Source organism: Wolffia australiana, chromosome 15 (assembly GCF_029677425.1).
Source record: "Wolffia australiana isolate 7733 chromosome 15, ASM2967742v1".
NCBI lineage: Eukaryota > Viridiplantae > Streptophyta > Magnoliopsida > Alismatales > Araceae > Wolffia > Wolffia australiana.
The window spans coordinates 4,116,140-4,134,365 of NC_135849.1; the positions used below are offsets into that span (position 1 = coordinate 4,116,140).

Sequence of the window (18,226 nt, forward strand, 5' to 3'; positions counted from 1 at the left end):
CCAAGATTCACAAGTCCCATATGATTCAAAATCCGATGCATCTTTCCGCAACTTTATTAATCTTGTATTTTGAACATGCCCAAGTCTAAAAATTTCATTGGAATGCCATTTTTATATGTGATTACTCTTATTGAAGCAACAAATTTATTTTTCAAATGATTAGAATAAATCTTCTTAATCACGACCAAGGAATAGCTGGTACAAAATCTCGTGTGGGAATATTGTCGTATAATATCCCTAATAGTAACAACTTTTGTGTAAATTCCAAGTATTAGCTCTATCCTGCCCTGGTTCAACTTTCTCTTATTTGCGAACACTTACAGAAGTTCGCAGATATGATAAGTATATCTAGTACCCAATCCTCATGATGTGGAATATACGTGCTTCTTTTGAGATATCTAACTACAAATATTTGCAAAAGTGATAAGTACCTCTAGTAAATAATCGCGATAATGGTGTGCATGTTTTCAGGTTTTGAGATATCTACAGTTTCTCTTCTATTGAACATTTTTGCCACTATTATTCTTAGTTACAAAATTGACGTATGCTACCTCCCCTTGTCACTCTTGGATATAGACATTTCCTTCATCTTCTTGGTGGTCCTGACGATGAAGAGTACACAGGGGTTGTCCTTTTAATGGTTCCCATGAGTCTCCTAATTTATAGGCATGTTGATAGAGTGTTAATGCGCTGAACCCAACATACCAGTGCAAGTGCCATGTGGAGTCGACAGGATGTCTTCGAGCACACTCCTTGGTGGTATTTTACATGTCAGTAAGGAACCATAAATGTACAATCCCATCTGCTCCCTACACAAGCAAGGCCTCTTGCTACCTCTTTAAAAGAAGTGGGAACATTACACATACCATTAGTTGAAAAAGAAGCCTCCATTGCATTATATACGTGGTTGGCCTACTCTTGTGGTGTAAAACGACAGTCAGGAGTGGACAATTCATGTTACGTCACGTAGGTCAATCACTAAATGCAATGTTAATGATATGGAATATCAAAATGATTTAAGAAAATAATAACGAGAAGTAAAGTCAATCGTTGGATGATGGGAGATACAGATCAATAATACGACACGTGACGGGTTTTGACATGACCAAGCTCCCAATAATCCGGGTGTTCAACTCGAGACCTACAAGGTAGGGAATGTCACCGTCCGTGAACGTCCACACCATCGTCGAGTACGAACTGTTCAAGTACCGTCAAACAAAAATAACTAACACAGTAGTCAGTGGCTGACCTAAATGTCACGTTCAAATTCTCACTACACAGCGGAGCTGCCATAGATCAGCACAGAAAAAGGTAATTAGTACTGTAAAAGAAAAGGGGAGCAGACAAACCTGGCGCTTGGCGCTGTTGGCAGCAGATCGGTCCGTACGGTCGATGCAATCCTCGGTCATTCAATCAAAGTGATCAGAGAAATCTCCATAACGATGCATGAGTCGATCACCGTTCAAAGCAGACAATGGCGATCTTCCAATGTCTCCTACCGTAATTAACAAATTGCGAGAAAAGATGATGGAAATCCAGGAGAGGAAACAGAGAAGTTCATCTGCCGTACGACAACACACAAGAGACAATTGATTCAGACGACCAGTCGGGAGCGAGCGATAACAGATGAATCCCGTCTGTTCCAGGCGATAATAAGCGAGGACTATTCGATCACCTTGCGGCTCGGATGCTGGGACATGAGAATACAATGTCGACCTCACCTCGGTCGGGAGAAATTTGACGCTTATCAGCGATGACAAATCAGCGTCAGAGAATGAACTTTCAGGTCGAATTGCAAATGAACTATCCAAGTTCGTTGGCAATGATGGACAAGTCTTCCAAGCAAATCAAATCCTCGTAGCCCGAAGAAGAAAGAAAAGAAAAAAAATACGGTGATTCTATTCTCATCCAAATCCACGCGCCGGTAGAGATTGATCGGATTGCCGTGACTTAGAGCATCAGTGGGTCATCCATGCTGAAGAAGAACCAATTCCTCGATGAACTAGCATAAACACGTTTTTTTCCTCCGGTGGAAATTTTCAACGGCCGTAGAGGAAAGAAGGGATCGGGCCCTCTCCACTTTGACGCCACGCACAGTTCTGAATCTGATAACAAGAGATAGATGGATCCCACCAGAGAAAGGGAAAAGAACAACAAGCAACTCGATTTTTTTCCAAAATGCCAATCTAACAAAAAAACCGATGAACAACTTCTACTCCTCCACAAGAACAAATGAAAATTACTGCTAATAACACAGTTCTGGATTTTCAACAAGACAACAAGCCTGCATCCCACGTCCACTTCTCCCCCTCTTATAGAAGGGAAGTGGAAGTTGTGGGATGGCCTAATTGGTCCCCCCTTTTAAGGGGAAAGCCTATTGGGCTTCCCCTTAAAAGGGCTCTTTAGGGGGAGAAGGAAGTCCAACCTGGATTTCCTCACCCTAAAGATAGTACTAAAATAAAAATAAAAAAAACGAACAGGAGGCCAGTATTCACGCAGGAGGGGCCTCCCGACAATCCAAAGACAACGAACTGAAAGAAAATTTACATAAAGACACTTGACACGAAGTGAGACGACAACGGTGCTTCTCAAACCTGATAGTAGATTCTTCACATCGGCTCGGGCTTTGCGACGTGACTGACAACGGATCGGGGCTCAGTAAATGGGATGGTCCACCATCTCGTGCCCTTATAGGATCAACAATATTGTATTCAGGTGACTAGCTATGGGCATGCAATGATGCCACATGTCCCCATGCTTAATGCTTGGACAGTAACACCCATCCACACCCGAGGGAACAATTTAGTTAAAGCCAATCTCATTCTTATGTAAAGCCTAGTATGACTATGTGCTGTGCCAACATGGGATTGAAAAACTACGTTCGTACTATCATAGGATGTAGATACTGCACATATACTTACAGATTTGAAGGTTCATATCTACTACCAATCTCTACTACTAATAATAGGAATTGGTGTACCTTTCTGGACTCTGATTGGCTGAAAAGAGAGTGAGCGATAAGAGAGGGAGAGAGAGAGAAGCAGCAACATACGCTCAGGCCAGGTGACTACGTCGTGCACAAGAGAGTGGAAGCCAGGAGTTTCGTCACTCGCTCGCTCTAACAATAACGGAATATGGCACGTCGTCGAAAAAGCGACAGCAGCCGACGACCAACAAATGGATCATGGAGAGTTCGCGAATAGCTTAAATCTTACAGCTTGAAAACAAGCGCAGCAGATTTTGTCCATTGGTTGTTTCGAGCAAAAGGTAATTAATTATGTTCTTCCACTCCATGATCGGCTATCATATGTCCTATTTCTGCTAATCTCAATCTGAGATCCTAAATTTTGATCGAGAAGCCCTGAATTTTTATCTAGAAGTTATTTGCTCTAAAATTTAGATCTAAGTGATAAAGAAAGATGAAGAGATTGATAAAATTTCTGATCGATGGACATCGAAGTTCTCCATCGATCAGAATCTTTTCATCTAATCGATCGGAAGTTATTTACTTTCAAATTTAGATCTCAGACTCCCGATCGAGAGTCCACATCTGATCATCTCGAATGAGTTCATATCCATACATTTTGACCGCGAAGTTCAAATTCGATCGAATAGACAATCTCAAATTCTGATTCAAGAGTCCACATCTGATCGAGATCCCTGCATTTTGACAGAAAATAAAATTTTGACCGTAGATTTCAGATTCTAATTGAGGAGCCCTAATTATTTTCCTTCTCTATTGCCCTAAATTCCGCCAAGTGAAACCACCAGATCTGAATTAAATCAAATATTACTTACAGAAAAATGGTGATGTTGTAGAAAAAAAAAACAAATAGGCATTTGGGCAATTGTAAATTTGAAAGCTTCAAAAAACAAGCAAATATGGCTACGCATTAAATAGAAATAAATAAATTCAAAGGGCTAAAGAATGTAGACTTCAATTGTAGGGCGATTTGGTGTTTTGGACTTTATTTTTGCCAATTTGATGTTTTGGAAAATCCATTTTTTGGTTACATTTTCGAAGGACTTTATTTTTTCCAATTTGATGTTTTCGAAAATCCATTATTTGGTTATAAATTTAATTTACAAGAGCTACACAACATTTCCTTCTCTAACTTCAACGAATAAAATCCCTCTGACTAATTGTTGGAAGGCAAACTCCGTCTATCAATTGCAGGGCGATATCTCCGAGAGTATGTGATACTCTATAGAAGTAAAATAAAGATGGATCGCGGGCACTTTAGCAAAGTCTGCATTGTTTTCTGAAATTTTAGTTCATATTTTTTAGGAACGTTTTCTATCTCTTCCGGGTATTGCGTCAGTCACCTCGCCAGCAGTCATCAACGCCCTAATAAGATTCACAGGCTTTTGGAACTCTTCATTTCTCTTTGCGCCCCCAATAGTGTGAATCCCAGTTAAAATGCAATATATTTTATTGATTTCTTATTATTTTGACAATGACGTTGTTGGATAACTTTTTGGGTCAATCCTGGATATTTTGTTTGTCTACGTTTGTTATGTAGATCATATCTACTCCGCTAAATGTGAGAAATATTATGTTTCTGGTAGATAATTTTGCACTATTTGATAGAGCGTGATGAAATCCTTAAAGAGATTAGTCGCATTGATTACCATGCCGAGCTATTCCTGGATGGAAGTTACAGAAGAACGTCTTTGAACAGTTTTTCCTTCTTTGTGCGTGCAGATTTATTTACGCAAATCACGAAGTTTACGCACAAACTACTTTTGTGGGACTTTGAATTTGCCAATTTGATGTTTTTGAAAATCCATAATTTTGAAATATGGTGTTATACCACGACGAATTTTTAACATTATCGATTATCGATTATCGATTATCAATTATTAAAATCCATTATCGATCACACATCTTACGGCTGATCATATGTGATAGTGTTTGAAAATCTGGGGAGAAATATGTGACAATGTCTAACATTTAGATTGAAATTGTTACAAATGTTAGACATTGTCACAAAATTATGAATGTCACAACATTCTCTTTGTGACGGCCACTTTTCCCCTCAGATTGAAGGTCTTCAATTTTGAATATTCCAAGGTTTGATGTCGTTGGCTCCCAGATTGAAGTTCTCCAATTTCTAATATTCCACGGCTTGATGTGTGTTGACATTTTACGTTTAGTTTATCAATCTTTCGTAGATTTCTCTCTTCTAATATAGTCTTCGTTGTTCCTTTCACAGCCAAATTCAACGGTTGGCATGCATTATTATATCAATCTTGAGGTCTTAAATAAGAGAGACTAAGACGGGAAGGTATATTTAAGTTTTCTCGAATAAAATAAAGAAAATGGGCGTAAAAAATATTAATTATTTTTTATATGCCCTTCTATTGTATGAGTAATGAAATATTATATCCCCCGTATTATTTTGGATATTTCATTTTATACATTTATCTATACTACTAATCTCAACTACTAATAATAGGAATACATGTACCCTTCTGGACGATGATTGCGCCCGCAATTGAGGGGAACCGTCGGGCCGAGCGAATTGCGTACCATCGATCAACATGGTCAGCCAATGTGAGGACACTTCTTGCAGCTACCTGCAATGTGGCAAATGTTCAACCACATTCTCTCGAGGGCATGACTGCAACATGCTCTTCGGGCCAATCGAAGATGTGGATACAAGAATGCAAACCTACCTCTAGTCAGCGAAACCCAGTGTTCCATTTATGCTGCAAGGATGGCGAGGTCGCGTTGTCGGCATTTCCCAACGCACCAGCACTGCTTCTTGCTCTGTTGGAGGGTACAATGGAGGAGGTGAAGCACTACCACAATTTTCTTTGAGCCTACAATTCAGCTTTCAGTTTCATGTCCAATGGTGCAAATTTCAACCGTTCCCTTGCAGACAACCATGACGGCGTGTACACGTACGGCATCCAAGGCTGCGTCTATCATCAGATCTCAACTGCTTTGCTGCCCCCTGTTGGTCAAGCCCCCTGCTTTGCTCAAATCTACATCTACGATATGGACTACCAAATCGAATAATGAAGCTCAATATTCCCCAATCTGCATCACAACATCCTTGACCAATCCATTTGTTCCACGACTGCCTGAGTGTGGCCAAACCTATTTTTCGCTAGTTTCAAGCGAACAACGAAGAAGGACTTCACTTCATATCCACCCAAGAGTTCGAGGTACGAGTCGGGGAGCCTTCTGTCCCCGATCACGGTCATGGTCAACCGACATGCTTAGAAGTTGTTGTTCTTATACCTAGAGACGGAAACGAAGGCGATGGAAGGCGCAACATTGTTCTTCGAAAGCATGGTAGAGGCCTACAGATCGTGAATCAGCTCTACGTGAATTATGATCCGCTCCACTTCGTGCTGCTCTTTCTGTACGGCAGTCCGGGGTGGAGCCTGCAAGTAAAGGAAAGAGGCAAGGTGACGATGAACCAGTTTTATGCCTAACACTTCATGGTTCGAGACTCATCAAGAGTGCTTCATCTTTTTGGCCGGTTGTTTTAAGAATATGTTGTGGATGCTTTCGCCAATGTTGAAGAGTCTTGCTTGCAGTGGGTTCACTGCAACCAGGTTATGTTGTGTGCAAGCCTCTACCGAGGGTTGATTGATCAAGTTGCCATCGACGATGTTGCCGCACCCGTAGAGAGGATGATCATTCTCCCCCCTTCCTTCACCGGTGGCCCGCACTACATCCAAGGGCTGTACCAGAATGCCATGGCCATCGTACAAAAGATGGGGAGGCCAGATTGATTCATCACGATGACTTGCAACCCAAAATGGCCCGAAATCATGGACGTTCTACTACCTGGCCAGAAGGCGCATGATTGATTTGACCTCTATTGTTGCATTTTTTGGTTGAAACTGAAGGAGCTTCTCCATTTGATCATCGACAAGGAAATATTTGGCAAAGTTAAAGGTTGTGTGTACGCTATCGAGTTTCAAAAGCATGGTCTCCCACACACACATGCTCTGCATATTGGATGATCTGTACAAGCCAAAGACTCCTGAAGACATCGACAAGATTGTGTGTGCCGCGTTACCATATCGCAACGATAAGGAGTTATTTGGTTGCGTGGTGACACACATGATTCATGGCCCTTGCAGTTCTAAAAATCCAATATGCCCATGTATGAAGGATGATAATTGCTCCAAGAAGTTCCCCAAGGATTTCATCAGCTCAACCCAAGTCAACAATGATAGATACCCTCTCTACCAGCGCCGAAATAATGGTTGCGTCCAAAAGGGTTTGCATCTCATTGACAAGCACGGGATTGGTCCTTACAACAAGTGTTTGTGCAAGGTGTTCAACTGCCACATCGACGTGGAAATCTGCTATTCTATCTAGTCAGGAAAGTACTTGTACAAGTGTGTCTACAAGGGCCACGACTGCATTCAAGCCAAAGTATCTTCAAAGGATGCTCCAAGAGACAGTGCCATCGCTGGTGCAGCTCAAAACCTTCGTCACGCAATGAAGCCCAATAGTATCGTGGTGCCCGATACGTATCTACATCTGAGTCTTTTTGGCGGATCTGTGAATTCAGCATGCAGAAGATGTATCCAAGTGTGTACGCCCTCCAAGTTTGCGACAAGAATATGCAATCTGTGGTGTATGCTGAAGGCAAACCAGTCAGTGAAATCATGGACAGGTCAGCATGCATGCCCCTCACAGAGTGGATGCAGTACAACAGGTATCATCTGGTAGACGAAGTTGCCAAGCGAACGCTGTACTATGACTTCCTGTCTTATTACTCGTGGAATGATTCCACTAGACAGTGGTCACGACGTCAATGATTGAAGTGTATCAGAAGGGTGCGCTTCATGTGCCCTCACAATAGTACGCGATACTACCTCTGGTTGACGCTTCATCACATTCTAGGAGTGAAGTGTTACGAAGATTTGCACACTATTGATGGTGTTGTCTACGACACATATCAAAGAGTTGCTCAAGCACGTGGCCTACTCCACTCTGACAAAGAGTTCGACAATGATTTCAGGTTTGCGTCAATCATTGCATCTCCTCGTCAAGTTTGTGAGCTCTTCGCAATGATGTTACTCTACTATGACATCTCCCAACCAGACGTGCTTCTCGAGAAGTATCTTGACGCCATGTTAGAGGACATCTGTTTCACGAGCGACGCTTTGCAAGTGAATGCAGCGATATGACAAGAAGTGTTGAGTGCGCTCGAGTCAATCCTCTACCACAACAGATCTTCGCTCACTGCGTTCCCAGCGTTGCCCCAAGGCGTTGAACTCCAAATGATAGATAGAAAATGCGGGCCAAGCCAAGGAAATAATATCTTGCATGTGATCTTCATGGTGGAACACCTACAAGGCATGTTGAACGAAGAACATCGACAGATCTACGACGTAGTATTCGAAGCCATCGAATCCACAGAACGTGCTAAGGAGGCCAAGGTTGAGGTAATATGTAATCAATGGGGATCGACGTCACGTATTACAACACAGGAAGATGGCTCGTACGGACTATGCAAAATGATATGATGCAGATTTTAAGTCCAAACGACAAGCATGGAGAGATGAACTATTAAATCGACGAAGATCGATTGAGTCTCAATCGACTTCCCAATGACCCTTTGAACCAATTAGACGCGATAAGATGAGAGGTAAAATGATTTACCCGTCGACTTCCAATCCTCGTCAGTAAACTACTAGTGTTTTACCACAAGAAAAGTTCCTATTTCTCACTAGGTTGAGCTATGTTCAAATTGTCAAGGACATTCCTAACTCTTGAAGGCGCGGAATCCAAGTCAACACCACTAAAAGAAATAATTGATCTGCAAACGTAGGGGAATGACGATAGAACCTGATGGCAGTATTTACCGATGTTGCAGCACGACCGTAAGGTCAGATCCGAGCAGAGAGCAGGGCACTAGCGAGGTGTGGCACGGGACAGGGTGCTGGGCATGGGCAGAACTTGTGCGCAGCGGGCGCTGATGGTAGCGGGCACAGCGAACACGACAGAAATTGGGCGCGCGGCAAGCGCGCGTGATTTCTGTCGTGTGCGCTGATAAGCCAAAAATAGGGATAAAAACTATGCAAATTTTAGCCCTTGTCGTTGTGGATTTTGGCTTATGCAATAAAATTTATAAGAACTCCACTTAAGACGTATAGTGATAAGTACGAGTGTCGTCCAAGGGAAGCTAGTAAGGAATTCGATTTGGTGATTATTGGTTGTTTCACTCTGATTAAACTGAATTTGATCTTCAATGAGGATCAAGTCACCCTAATTAGATGAGAATTTAGAAAGGGGGGTAGAAGAGTTGAGATGAATAGAAGAAATATGGAGCTCTAAATTGGCTTCTTTTATCCTAATAAAAGGATCCAAGAGGTCAATTAGAGAGGTTAAAAGGGAATTTTTAATTTGAGTTTGGTTTGTTTTTGCAACTTTGATAATTCAAAACTGAAATGGGGGTAATTTAATCTCCTAAGAATTAAAACTAATCTTTTTAGAGTTTTTCTTTCGAATGCAGCTTATGCTTAGTTGAATCCCTTGAATTCTCCTCTCAATCCTAATCAGGGCTTGTACATGCCGCTCAAGCCAAGCGATTTAGAATTTCAGATCAAAACCAAGAAGAAGAAATAAGAAATTGAACTAATCTCATTCAAAATGCACAAATCCAAATACAATCAAGGAAAAAGTACCAGATAACTTGATCCAGGGTGGGACTCCTCTCTGTCTTGCGGCTGTGATAGAGAACCATCAAGAATGAGCTCCCCCTCTCGAAATTTAGCTTTTATACTTAGGTTATATGGTAAAAATCACCATTTTACCCCCGTTTAGTACTTAATATTTATCTATCAATGTAGGCTAGATCTGAATGATCCAAACATACAGATAGAAAGAGGGGATAAAGACGAACAAATCCATAAAAAAATCATCTCAATCGGACTTCAGGATCAAAAGTTATTAATAAATCAACTTTAAACCAATTTAATCCATTGGATTTAAAATTGATTTATTTATTAGTTTCGTTTTTAAACACGCAATGACGTGTCGCTCTCTCATTGGCTGGTGCATTTTGAATCCTCCTTTTTGCAGAAAAGTCCTTAAAAAGCCTGGAATTGCTTTTGGACGCCGCCCAAAAGTAATTGTGTATATGCCCCTAGCGCACTCTCTCTCCTCCGATTTCTCCTAAAACATTAAAAATATATATTAAAAATTGCAATAAAGCCCTGTAAAATTTTAAATTGGATCTTTACGCTTGCAGTGGCGACCGAGAGCTGTTTTCAGGGTCTTTTTGCACCGAAAGTTCGCAAAAAGGCCATTGAAAGTTTGAAAATAATAAAAATACTTCTTTTTCTATTATAAATATACTTTTGGATGCGGCAGGCGCGCGTGAGAGGGTGGGCGTGCAGGGGTCGTGGCACGGTACGGTGCTAGCAAGCGGTACTTGCAGGTGCACACAGCTGAGGTGGGCACGTGGCAGGTTTGGTGAAGAGGGCGGGCGCGTGGCGGACACGTGCGCGAGGGGCTTTCTCGGTGTGCCACAAGTGGAGGTGCACTTGCGATGGAACGCCACGCGCGGGCCTAGCAGGCGTAGGTAGATCGCTGGCTTGCGGCAGGCACTGGCATGCGTGGCGGGATGAGGGCGCACGGTGAGCGTCTGATCTGGGTGTGGGCTCACGAACCAGTCACGACGTGCGTGAGGCAGCACAGTAACGTTCCAAGAACATTAAAGAGGGTGATGGGGGGCCGACAGATCGACGTCGTCCAGGGAGGGGCAACGATCTGTCAGCTACGCGAGCGACAAGGACAATGGTGAATCCCACGGCTTCGAGATTGCTCCAAGAAGGTGTAGATAGATCTCGATGGAAAGAAGACGATCAAGCGGTTACACAACAGGGCGGTGGTGACGTCCATGGAATCTCGACGTGGAGAAGGTGACCATGATCTTCCCACGATCTAACTACAAGACTATCTATGACAGGAAAGAAGGAACTAGAAGAAACTCAAACTTTCAAATTCAGATTCAATTTCACCTTAGGGTCCACTTGGGCATGCCAGCCTTTATATAGGGTCAAAGACATGCCCAATCGGCCATAACGGGAGGGAACCATCTCTTCACGAGGTGCCCTCTCAAGACGACGACAAAAATACCATCCAAAAGGACCAGGCCCAAAACACAAATAGGCCCTCTACCATTCGAAAAGAAAAATTACATTTGAAATAAGCGATAAAATATAAACGCTTGCTGATGTGTAGTGAGGCAGAGTACTTGAACGACATGTCACGGGCGTCGGCTCGAGCTGCCCAACAAGGTTGTTGACATCTTTTTGTGCTGGCAACGAGATGGTCCCATCAAAGGTCTTCTTTGTTGACAAGCCGGGGGGGTCTGGGAAGACGTATCTCCACTCAGCTATTCTCGCGTAGATCAAGGCCTCTCGCCACAGTGCCATATCGATTGCAACAAGTGGTATCACGACGCTTTTTCTAGAAGGAGGACGAATGTTGCACTCGACATTCAAAATTCTGATTCCCGTCACTCACATCTCAACATGTAGGAATCACACCTGACTCCAAGATCAGCCGTCAAATTTAGTCAGCAAGCATGATAATTGTGGAGGAAGCTCCAATGGTACACTGCCACGTTTACGAGATGTGATGAAGACCATCAATGCAAGTTTGGAAAGTGTTCCTTTTGGCGGCAAGGTCATCGTGATGGGAGACGACTTCAAACAAATGCTTCCACTCATACCTAAAGGCTCACGCTCAATGATCGTCACTTCGTCCCTCAACCGAAGCGATGTATGGCACCATTGCTCTATTTTTTGCCTACGAACCGACGTCCATATTTCACCCGACCAACAAGCATGGAGAGAGTTCTTACTTGATGTCAGAGAAGGACACGTTGGCCCTGATGTCCATCTTCCAGATGAGATTCAACACGTCTCCTCTCTGTCGGATCTGATTGCCCAGGTTTATGGCACCTTTGAAGACGGCACAACTCAATTGATCACAAAGATGATTTTGACGCCTCTAAATGGTGATGTGGTCAAGGTCAATGACATGGTGCTTGATGTCTTCTCAAGTGAAGAGATGTACTTCAGCTTCAACGCAATCCCTCCTGGAAAAGTCCACAACAAATTCCTCTACCCAACCGAGTTCCTAAACACCACTGATGATGTGACAATGCCATTCCACATGCTCCGACTCAAGATCGGGTGCATCATGATCCTTCTCCGAAACTTGAACACGGTGCAAGGTCTATGCAATGGGATCAGGCTTCGAGTGGATGGCTTTTTCCAGACAATGCTACAAGCCACAATCGTCATCCAAGGAAATTTCTACGACGAAGTCCATCTCCTACCATGGATCGCGCTATACCCGTCTCAATCAACGCTTCAGTTTCACTTCAAGCACCTCCAATTTCTAGTTCGACTCGCATTTGCCATGACAATTAAGAAATCCCAAGGTTAGGCTCTCAACATAGTGGGGTAATATCTACCGAACCCACTTTTCACTCACGGCCAACTCTACGTCGCTCTCTCAAGGATGCGGATTGGTCCAGCAGGAATCGTGTTCTACAAGGGCGGCGCGAACTGATCGACTGTGATTAACGTTGTTTACACAAAGGTTTTCCAATAGGAGATGTCTGGTAGAAGGCGTTAGAAAAATAGCTTCATGCAACGTCTACGTTCTCGGGCACAGCCTCAATCTCTCTCACTCTCTTCTCATCATCAAACATCCCTTTAATTTCAGCTTCCATGCAGCCCTTCTTCATCCCCGCTGCACTAAACCCATCATTGTCATCAACATCATCATCGTCATCATCATCAACAACAACGACAACATCATCGTTGACATCATCATCGTCGTCGTCGGGTCAGAAGATCCCTAGGCCAAGGAGCTCTTCAGCGTGGTAAGCCAGCAGATGGTGGGAATACTTCTGATCCTGTGGCTGAGAGGTAGCTGCAGAAGTATTTCTGCCATCTGAGCTTCTCTGCCATCAGATGTGGCACCAAGGGCTTCATGGGCAACAAGGCCAGAAAGTCCTCTCTTATGTTTTCCCCCTCCTCATCTCTCTCCCCCTCTCTAAAATCTCATATTTCGCTACCAAGCCGCCATCTCCATTAGCTTCTTCCTTCACAAAAAGATCTTACACATCGGTTGCTCCTTTCTATGTATCCTCTGATCTGTAGACAATACTGTGTCGATGTGAAAGAAGAAGAAAGCTTAGAGAGGGGGCTATTTCCCCCTTTTCGACGTCACCATTGGTTACCATTGGCCAGTCTTGCTCTCAAGATATCACTAAGTTCTTCCCTTGGATCAAATGATTGGCACAATCGGTATTTTCACTATCACCAATTGTGTTAATTTGATGGGTTTGAGTTTGATTTCAGCTCTGTTCATCTTTTTTTTTTAAAATGATGTAAGGTGGCAGCCGGTAGAAGAGACAACATCGCCGATTAAAACTAAGGTGAAAGGGTTCTACAGAGTCGATATTGATGTCCCGGCAGATGATTGGGTCAACATTTTAATACTGGTCACTGGTAGATAAATCCATACCTTTGAGTTTTGATAAATTCCATTCAGTATAGTAAATTAAAATGGGTAAATGTACACCGATGTTATGTTTAATGGGTAAACACTAGTTCGTCATATGAATCTGGGTTATAATTTCAGATGGAGATTAATTTGGTTGATTGAGAAGACCAAATTTGGACAAAATGGCTGTATGCCCATTTGGTCCTTTTAAGCTGCATTTTTTTAATTTAAGATTGAGATTAGTTTGGTTGATAGACAATAATGAATTTTGAAGAATTGGGCGAATGTACACTGAGTTTTTTGTCTCATGGGTGAACGGCATTTCGTCTTTTTAAGATGGGTTTCTAAAATTTCAGATGGAGATTGATTTGGTTGATTCAAATGAACAAATTTTGATGAATTGGGCGGATGCCCACCGAGATTTTGTCTAATGGGTAAAAGGCATTTTGTCCTTTTAAGCCGGGTTTTTTTTAATTTCGGATGGGGATTAGTTTGCTTGATTGACAAGAACGAATTTTAATGAATTGGGTGGATGTACACCGAGTTTTTGTTTCATAGGTAAAGGCCAGTTCGTCTTTTGAATCTGGGTTTTAATTTCAGATGGAGATTAATTTGGTTGATAGAGATGACCGATTTTTTATGAAATTGGTGGATGCCCATTTGGTATTTTTAAGCTCGGTTTTTATAATCAGTAGGTTAGAACTTACTAATTTCTCACTTGCTGCTAAATTCATTGGTGACTCGCTGATCAAGAATTTTCTCCCAGCCATTCTATGTCTCCTCAGATCTGCAGACGATACTATGCAGATGTGGAAGAAGAAAGCGTGGAGATGGGGCTATTTCCCCCTTTTTGACGTCAGCGTTGGTTACCATCAGCTAGTCTTGCTCTCTAGATATCAGTCAGCTCTTCCCTTGGATCAAATGAACGACACAATCGGTATTTTCACTATCACCAATTGTGGTAATTTGATAGGTTTGAGTTTTATTTCAGTTTTTTTTCATCTTTTTTTTTATGATGTAAGGTGGTAGTCGGTAGAAGAGGCAACAACGCCGAGTAACACTGAGGTAAAAGGGTTCTACAGAGTCAATGTTGATGTCCTAGTAGAGGATTGGGTCGACATTATGAACTTCTGTGATATTTTGTTTATAATACCGGTCACTGGTAGGTAAATCCATCCCTCCGACTCGTGATAAATTCCATTCAGTATAGTTTTGATCTCTGAGCATTTGTTCTCTGTTGTTGGTCTGAGTGGCTGAAGATATGATTTTTTATTGAATACGATTGCAGCTGATGGCGGAAATGTCCCCGGCGTGTTGTAAGGGTGTAGTGAAGGAGCGATCCAATTTCCTTTGATGGATCAAACAATATCACATTTGGATGGCTGATTTTTCAAATTGAACATCGGAAAGATCATGATCCATGGCTCTCAGCACACGTCGAACACACGTGACAATATGATAGCATATGGCGACACAAATCAAGAAAGGACGACAGTTTTCAGCAATGAATTATTCAAGATGTATTTTATGCAATGATTTAAAACTGGTTTATTCTTTTTGTTAATTTTTGAAGTTTTTTAAAATCTGGCATTGATTTATTCTCAACATTTATGATTTAAAGAATTGTTTCAATCATCGCCAGATTTATTCTTAACATTTATGATTTAGGGAATTTGAGATACTGATTTTTTTATCTCCCAGGACGAGGACAGCCCTGTGTTCTCTCTTCTTTTTCTACCCCAAATGAGCATTGTGAACAGGCCCCCCTAGTATAAGCAGACCTTGTAGTAATGACATACAAACCCAAGTGTGTTATGATGACACTAAACCCAGATACGAATAACAAACAAAATATTGAATTTTATAATGAAATTAAGATTTTGGTATACATTCAAATAATTATGTGTGTTTTGGACAGCTTTAATTATTTAAATGAATTTTTAAAGTGACATTCCGATTGATATGGATCTAATAGTATATTTTAGGAATTATCAGGCACATTCTCAAAGTCATTCAATTTTTTATTTGGAATTTATATTCTTACTATTTTTTAACAATATCTTTCTGTGGAGATATTAATTTTCTAAGTTTAACTTTATATGTTTTTTATTTTTATGAAGGAGGATTCATTCCATTTTTTTAATAAACTTGGAGGTCATAATGACATGCCTGCGACTTGTTGTCATTTTATCTCATCAAATGGAGATGAATCAATAACTTTGGCAACAATTAGATGCACTCATTATTGCAAAAATATGCAATTATGGTATTACAAATCATGACACAATAATTCCCTAATCATATATTGAGTTTTTCATTTGTTGTATTCCCACGTTTCATACACCAATAGAAAAAAGATACAACTAATATAATAATACACTCCATTTGATGATCATGGAAAACAATTATAATAAAAATCAGGTTGAAAAGTCAAACATTGCGGCAATACATGTGGGCTTCTTTGTTAATCACATTAATGATAGTTTAAAGAATAACACATTCTTAAATGTCATTCGCTATGGAGATGATCCATATTCATCACTAGCTAAATATACTAATATGAGCACATGTTTATATTTTTATTCGCGAAACTAATAAATATGAATGATAAATTAAAACTCTAATTTTTTAGTTATTAGACATATATGCACTATAGACTAACCACTATAGTGGTCAAACTCTTAGCAACTATATATAATTTTTTAATTCCAATGGTAGGGTGGAGGGAGGAACATGAATGGTGCTTTCTCGATATTTCTGATTCAAGGCTATGTGCCATCTAGTAGACCATATTGTCATGTCACTTATCGTGATAACATTTAGAAATTATGTTGGGAATAAACAATAGCATTCTATCTAACGAGCAGACACCATTCCTTCTCTCTATAGACATTGTTACATATGTGAATCATGCTTAACGTTTAACGAAAGATCAAGGCTAAAGTTTGGTTAAAATAGAACTTTCGCAATGACAAGCCTAGCATCATCATAGTTCCCTTTGCTCTGGCAAGCAAGTTCAGCTCTTAAGTAGTATGTTCCAAAGTTTGATGGGGTCCTTATGATTAATTAGTATTAATTATTGTATTATAACATTATCAGAAAACATATGCATCAAAGTCATTTTTATGAAATCATTGCAACTAGACATTAACATGTCATTCCTTGAGTTGCATCACATGTGTGCTTTAAACTAAAAAGAACCTTTAAGTGTCCAAGCCTTTGAATAAACTTCTTTGTTGTCAAATTTTTGACATGCACACTGCCAAGAATAAAATGAATGTGCAGATCTTTGCTAGTATGACATATGTTATGAATCACAAATTCAAGAAAATGCACATAATAGTAAAGTATTCATTTATTGAATATTTGTCTCCCACGAAATTAATCATTCCCAATATGTAGGGAAAGAAACAAATTGACACTCCCTTAGTTGAAATACTTAATATTATGTGCATTTTGGTTTAATGGCTCATAATATATTGTTGATTAGTCATCTCATGGGACTTCCAACTTCTCATAATTTGGGATCATACTTAGGTCAGGAACATTTTAAGCGGCCTTGATTTTGCTTTCTGAACCAGGCACTTTGGTTGGAGTAGTACATTTATTGTATCTCAATCATTTTATTGTATTTGTTCCCTTTTCCAATAAAGTTTTGTTATTTTTTCCCCATAAAGTATTTTCCTTAAACATGTCAGAAATAAATTACAAAAGAAAGCATTTAAATATCTAAAAATCACCATAAATGCAGCAGTTTTCATCAGTGACAGATTTTGTTTGAAACCAAAGGGGTCTAGGTTTGAATGACATAACCTTGAAATATATTATCTTGTTTTATACTTGGATTAGGTTGGATTGATTGAGCAGTTAGCCATGTTGATCAACCCAACACTATTAGGCCCAAAGTCCCTTGTCGTAGTAATTTAGACAAACTATGGATGACTGACTTATCACGGTATGATGGTCATAGCATGGACTTAGAACTTTGTGTACTAGGTTGGTCCACCATGGACTACTGCTGTTTCACAACAAATAATCATCTCAATGGTTAAGTCCCCTACTTACGATACATGACCTATGGACTGCCACACATGCTCTAGTCACTAGCAATCACTGCCATTGCTAGTATAACTATGATTCAATTTAGCACAATGCATATTCTAGCACCATGCCTGCCCTAAAATAGCGCAAATTTCAGGCACATAAGACGTCCTCATGCCCACAAAGATTATCCTAGCTAGCGTTGGCAACTAACATCTGCGGTCTAGGCATTGGCAATGGGCCTTGTGACAAAAATATCCAGGAAAGGTCTGAAAACAAAAAAATAATTGCATTTTGGATTTCTTCAATTTGATTAAAGCCTCGAATCTACCATTTTCCTATCAATAACATTTAAAGTAAGGCCATTCACTATGCGCACACAAGGCTAAGCATAATCAAATTGGGATTGTATTCATCCAATGGGAGAATGATTAATTATTTATTTAAATCTTTTAATAGGGACACATTGAATGTTCTACATAGAATATTTACGATATGAAAGCTAAAACAGAAATAAGTATATATTGTGGTGTGAAAAACTTTCCCAATCAATCCTTCTCAAATGAGATCCTTCAACTGTTTATGGAAGAATAAATACAATTACTAGAATTTTGGATCTCTTCATTGTATCAAATGTTATCACAAAAAACAAATAGCATTTACTCGCTGTCTAGTATT

At 40.5% G+C, this 18,226-nt stretch overlaps 1 protein-coding gene and 1 long non-coding RNA gene across 2 annotated transcripts; one reads left to right on the forward strand and one right to left on the reverse strand.

Annotated features, from left to right (window-relative positions):
* Positions 1-990: 990 nt before the first annotated feature.
* Positions 991-2,315, reverse strand: LOC144713280 (uncharacterized). Its single transcript, XR_013583990.1, has 2 exons — positions 1,250-2,315; positions 991-1,141 (listed from the first exon to the last, which is right to left on the reverse strand). It is a non-coding gene; the product is annotated as an uncharacterized LOC144713280 (long non-coding RNA).
* A 9,308-nt stretch (positions 2,316-11,623) lies between these two features.
* LOC144713141 (uncharacterized) lies at positions 11,624-12,439 on the forward strand. The gene has a single exon (XM_078587642.1). The coding sequence runs from the start codon at positions 11,624-11,626 to the stop codon at positions 12,437-12,439; it is 816 nt and encodes a 271-aa protein (XP_078443768.1).
* The last annotated feature ends 5,787 nt before the right edge of the window (positions 12,440-18,226 follow it).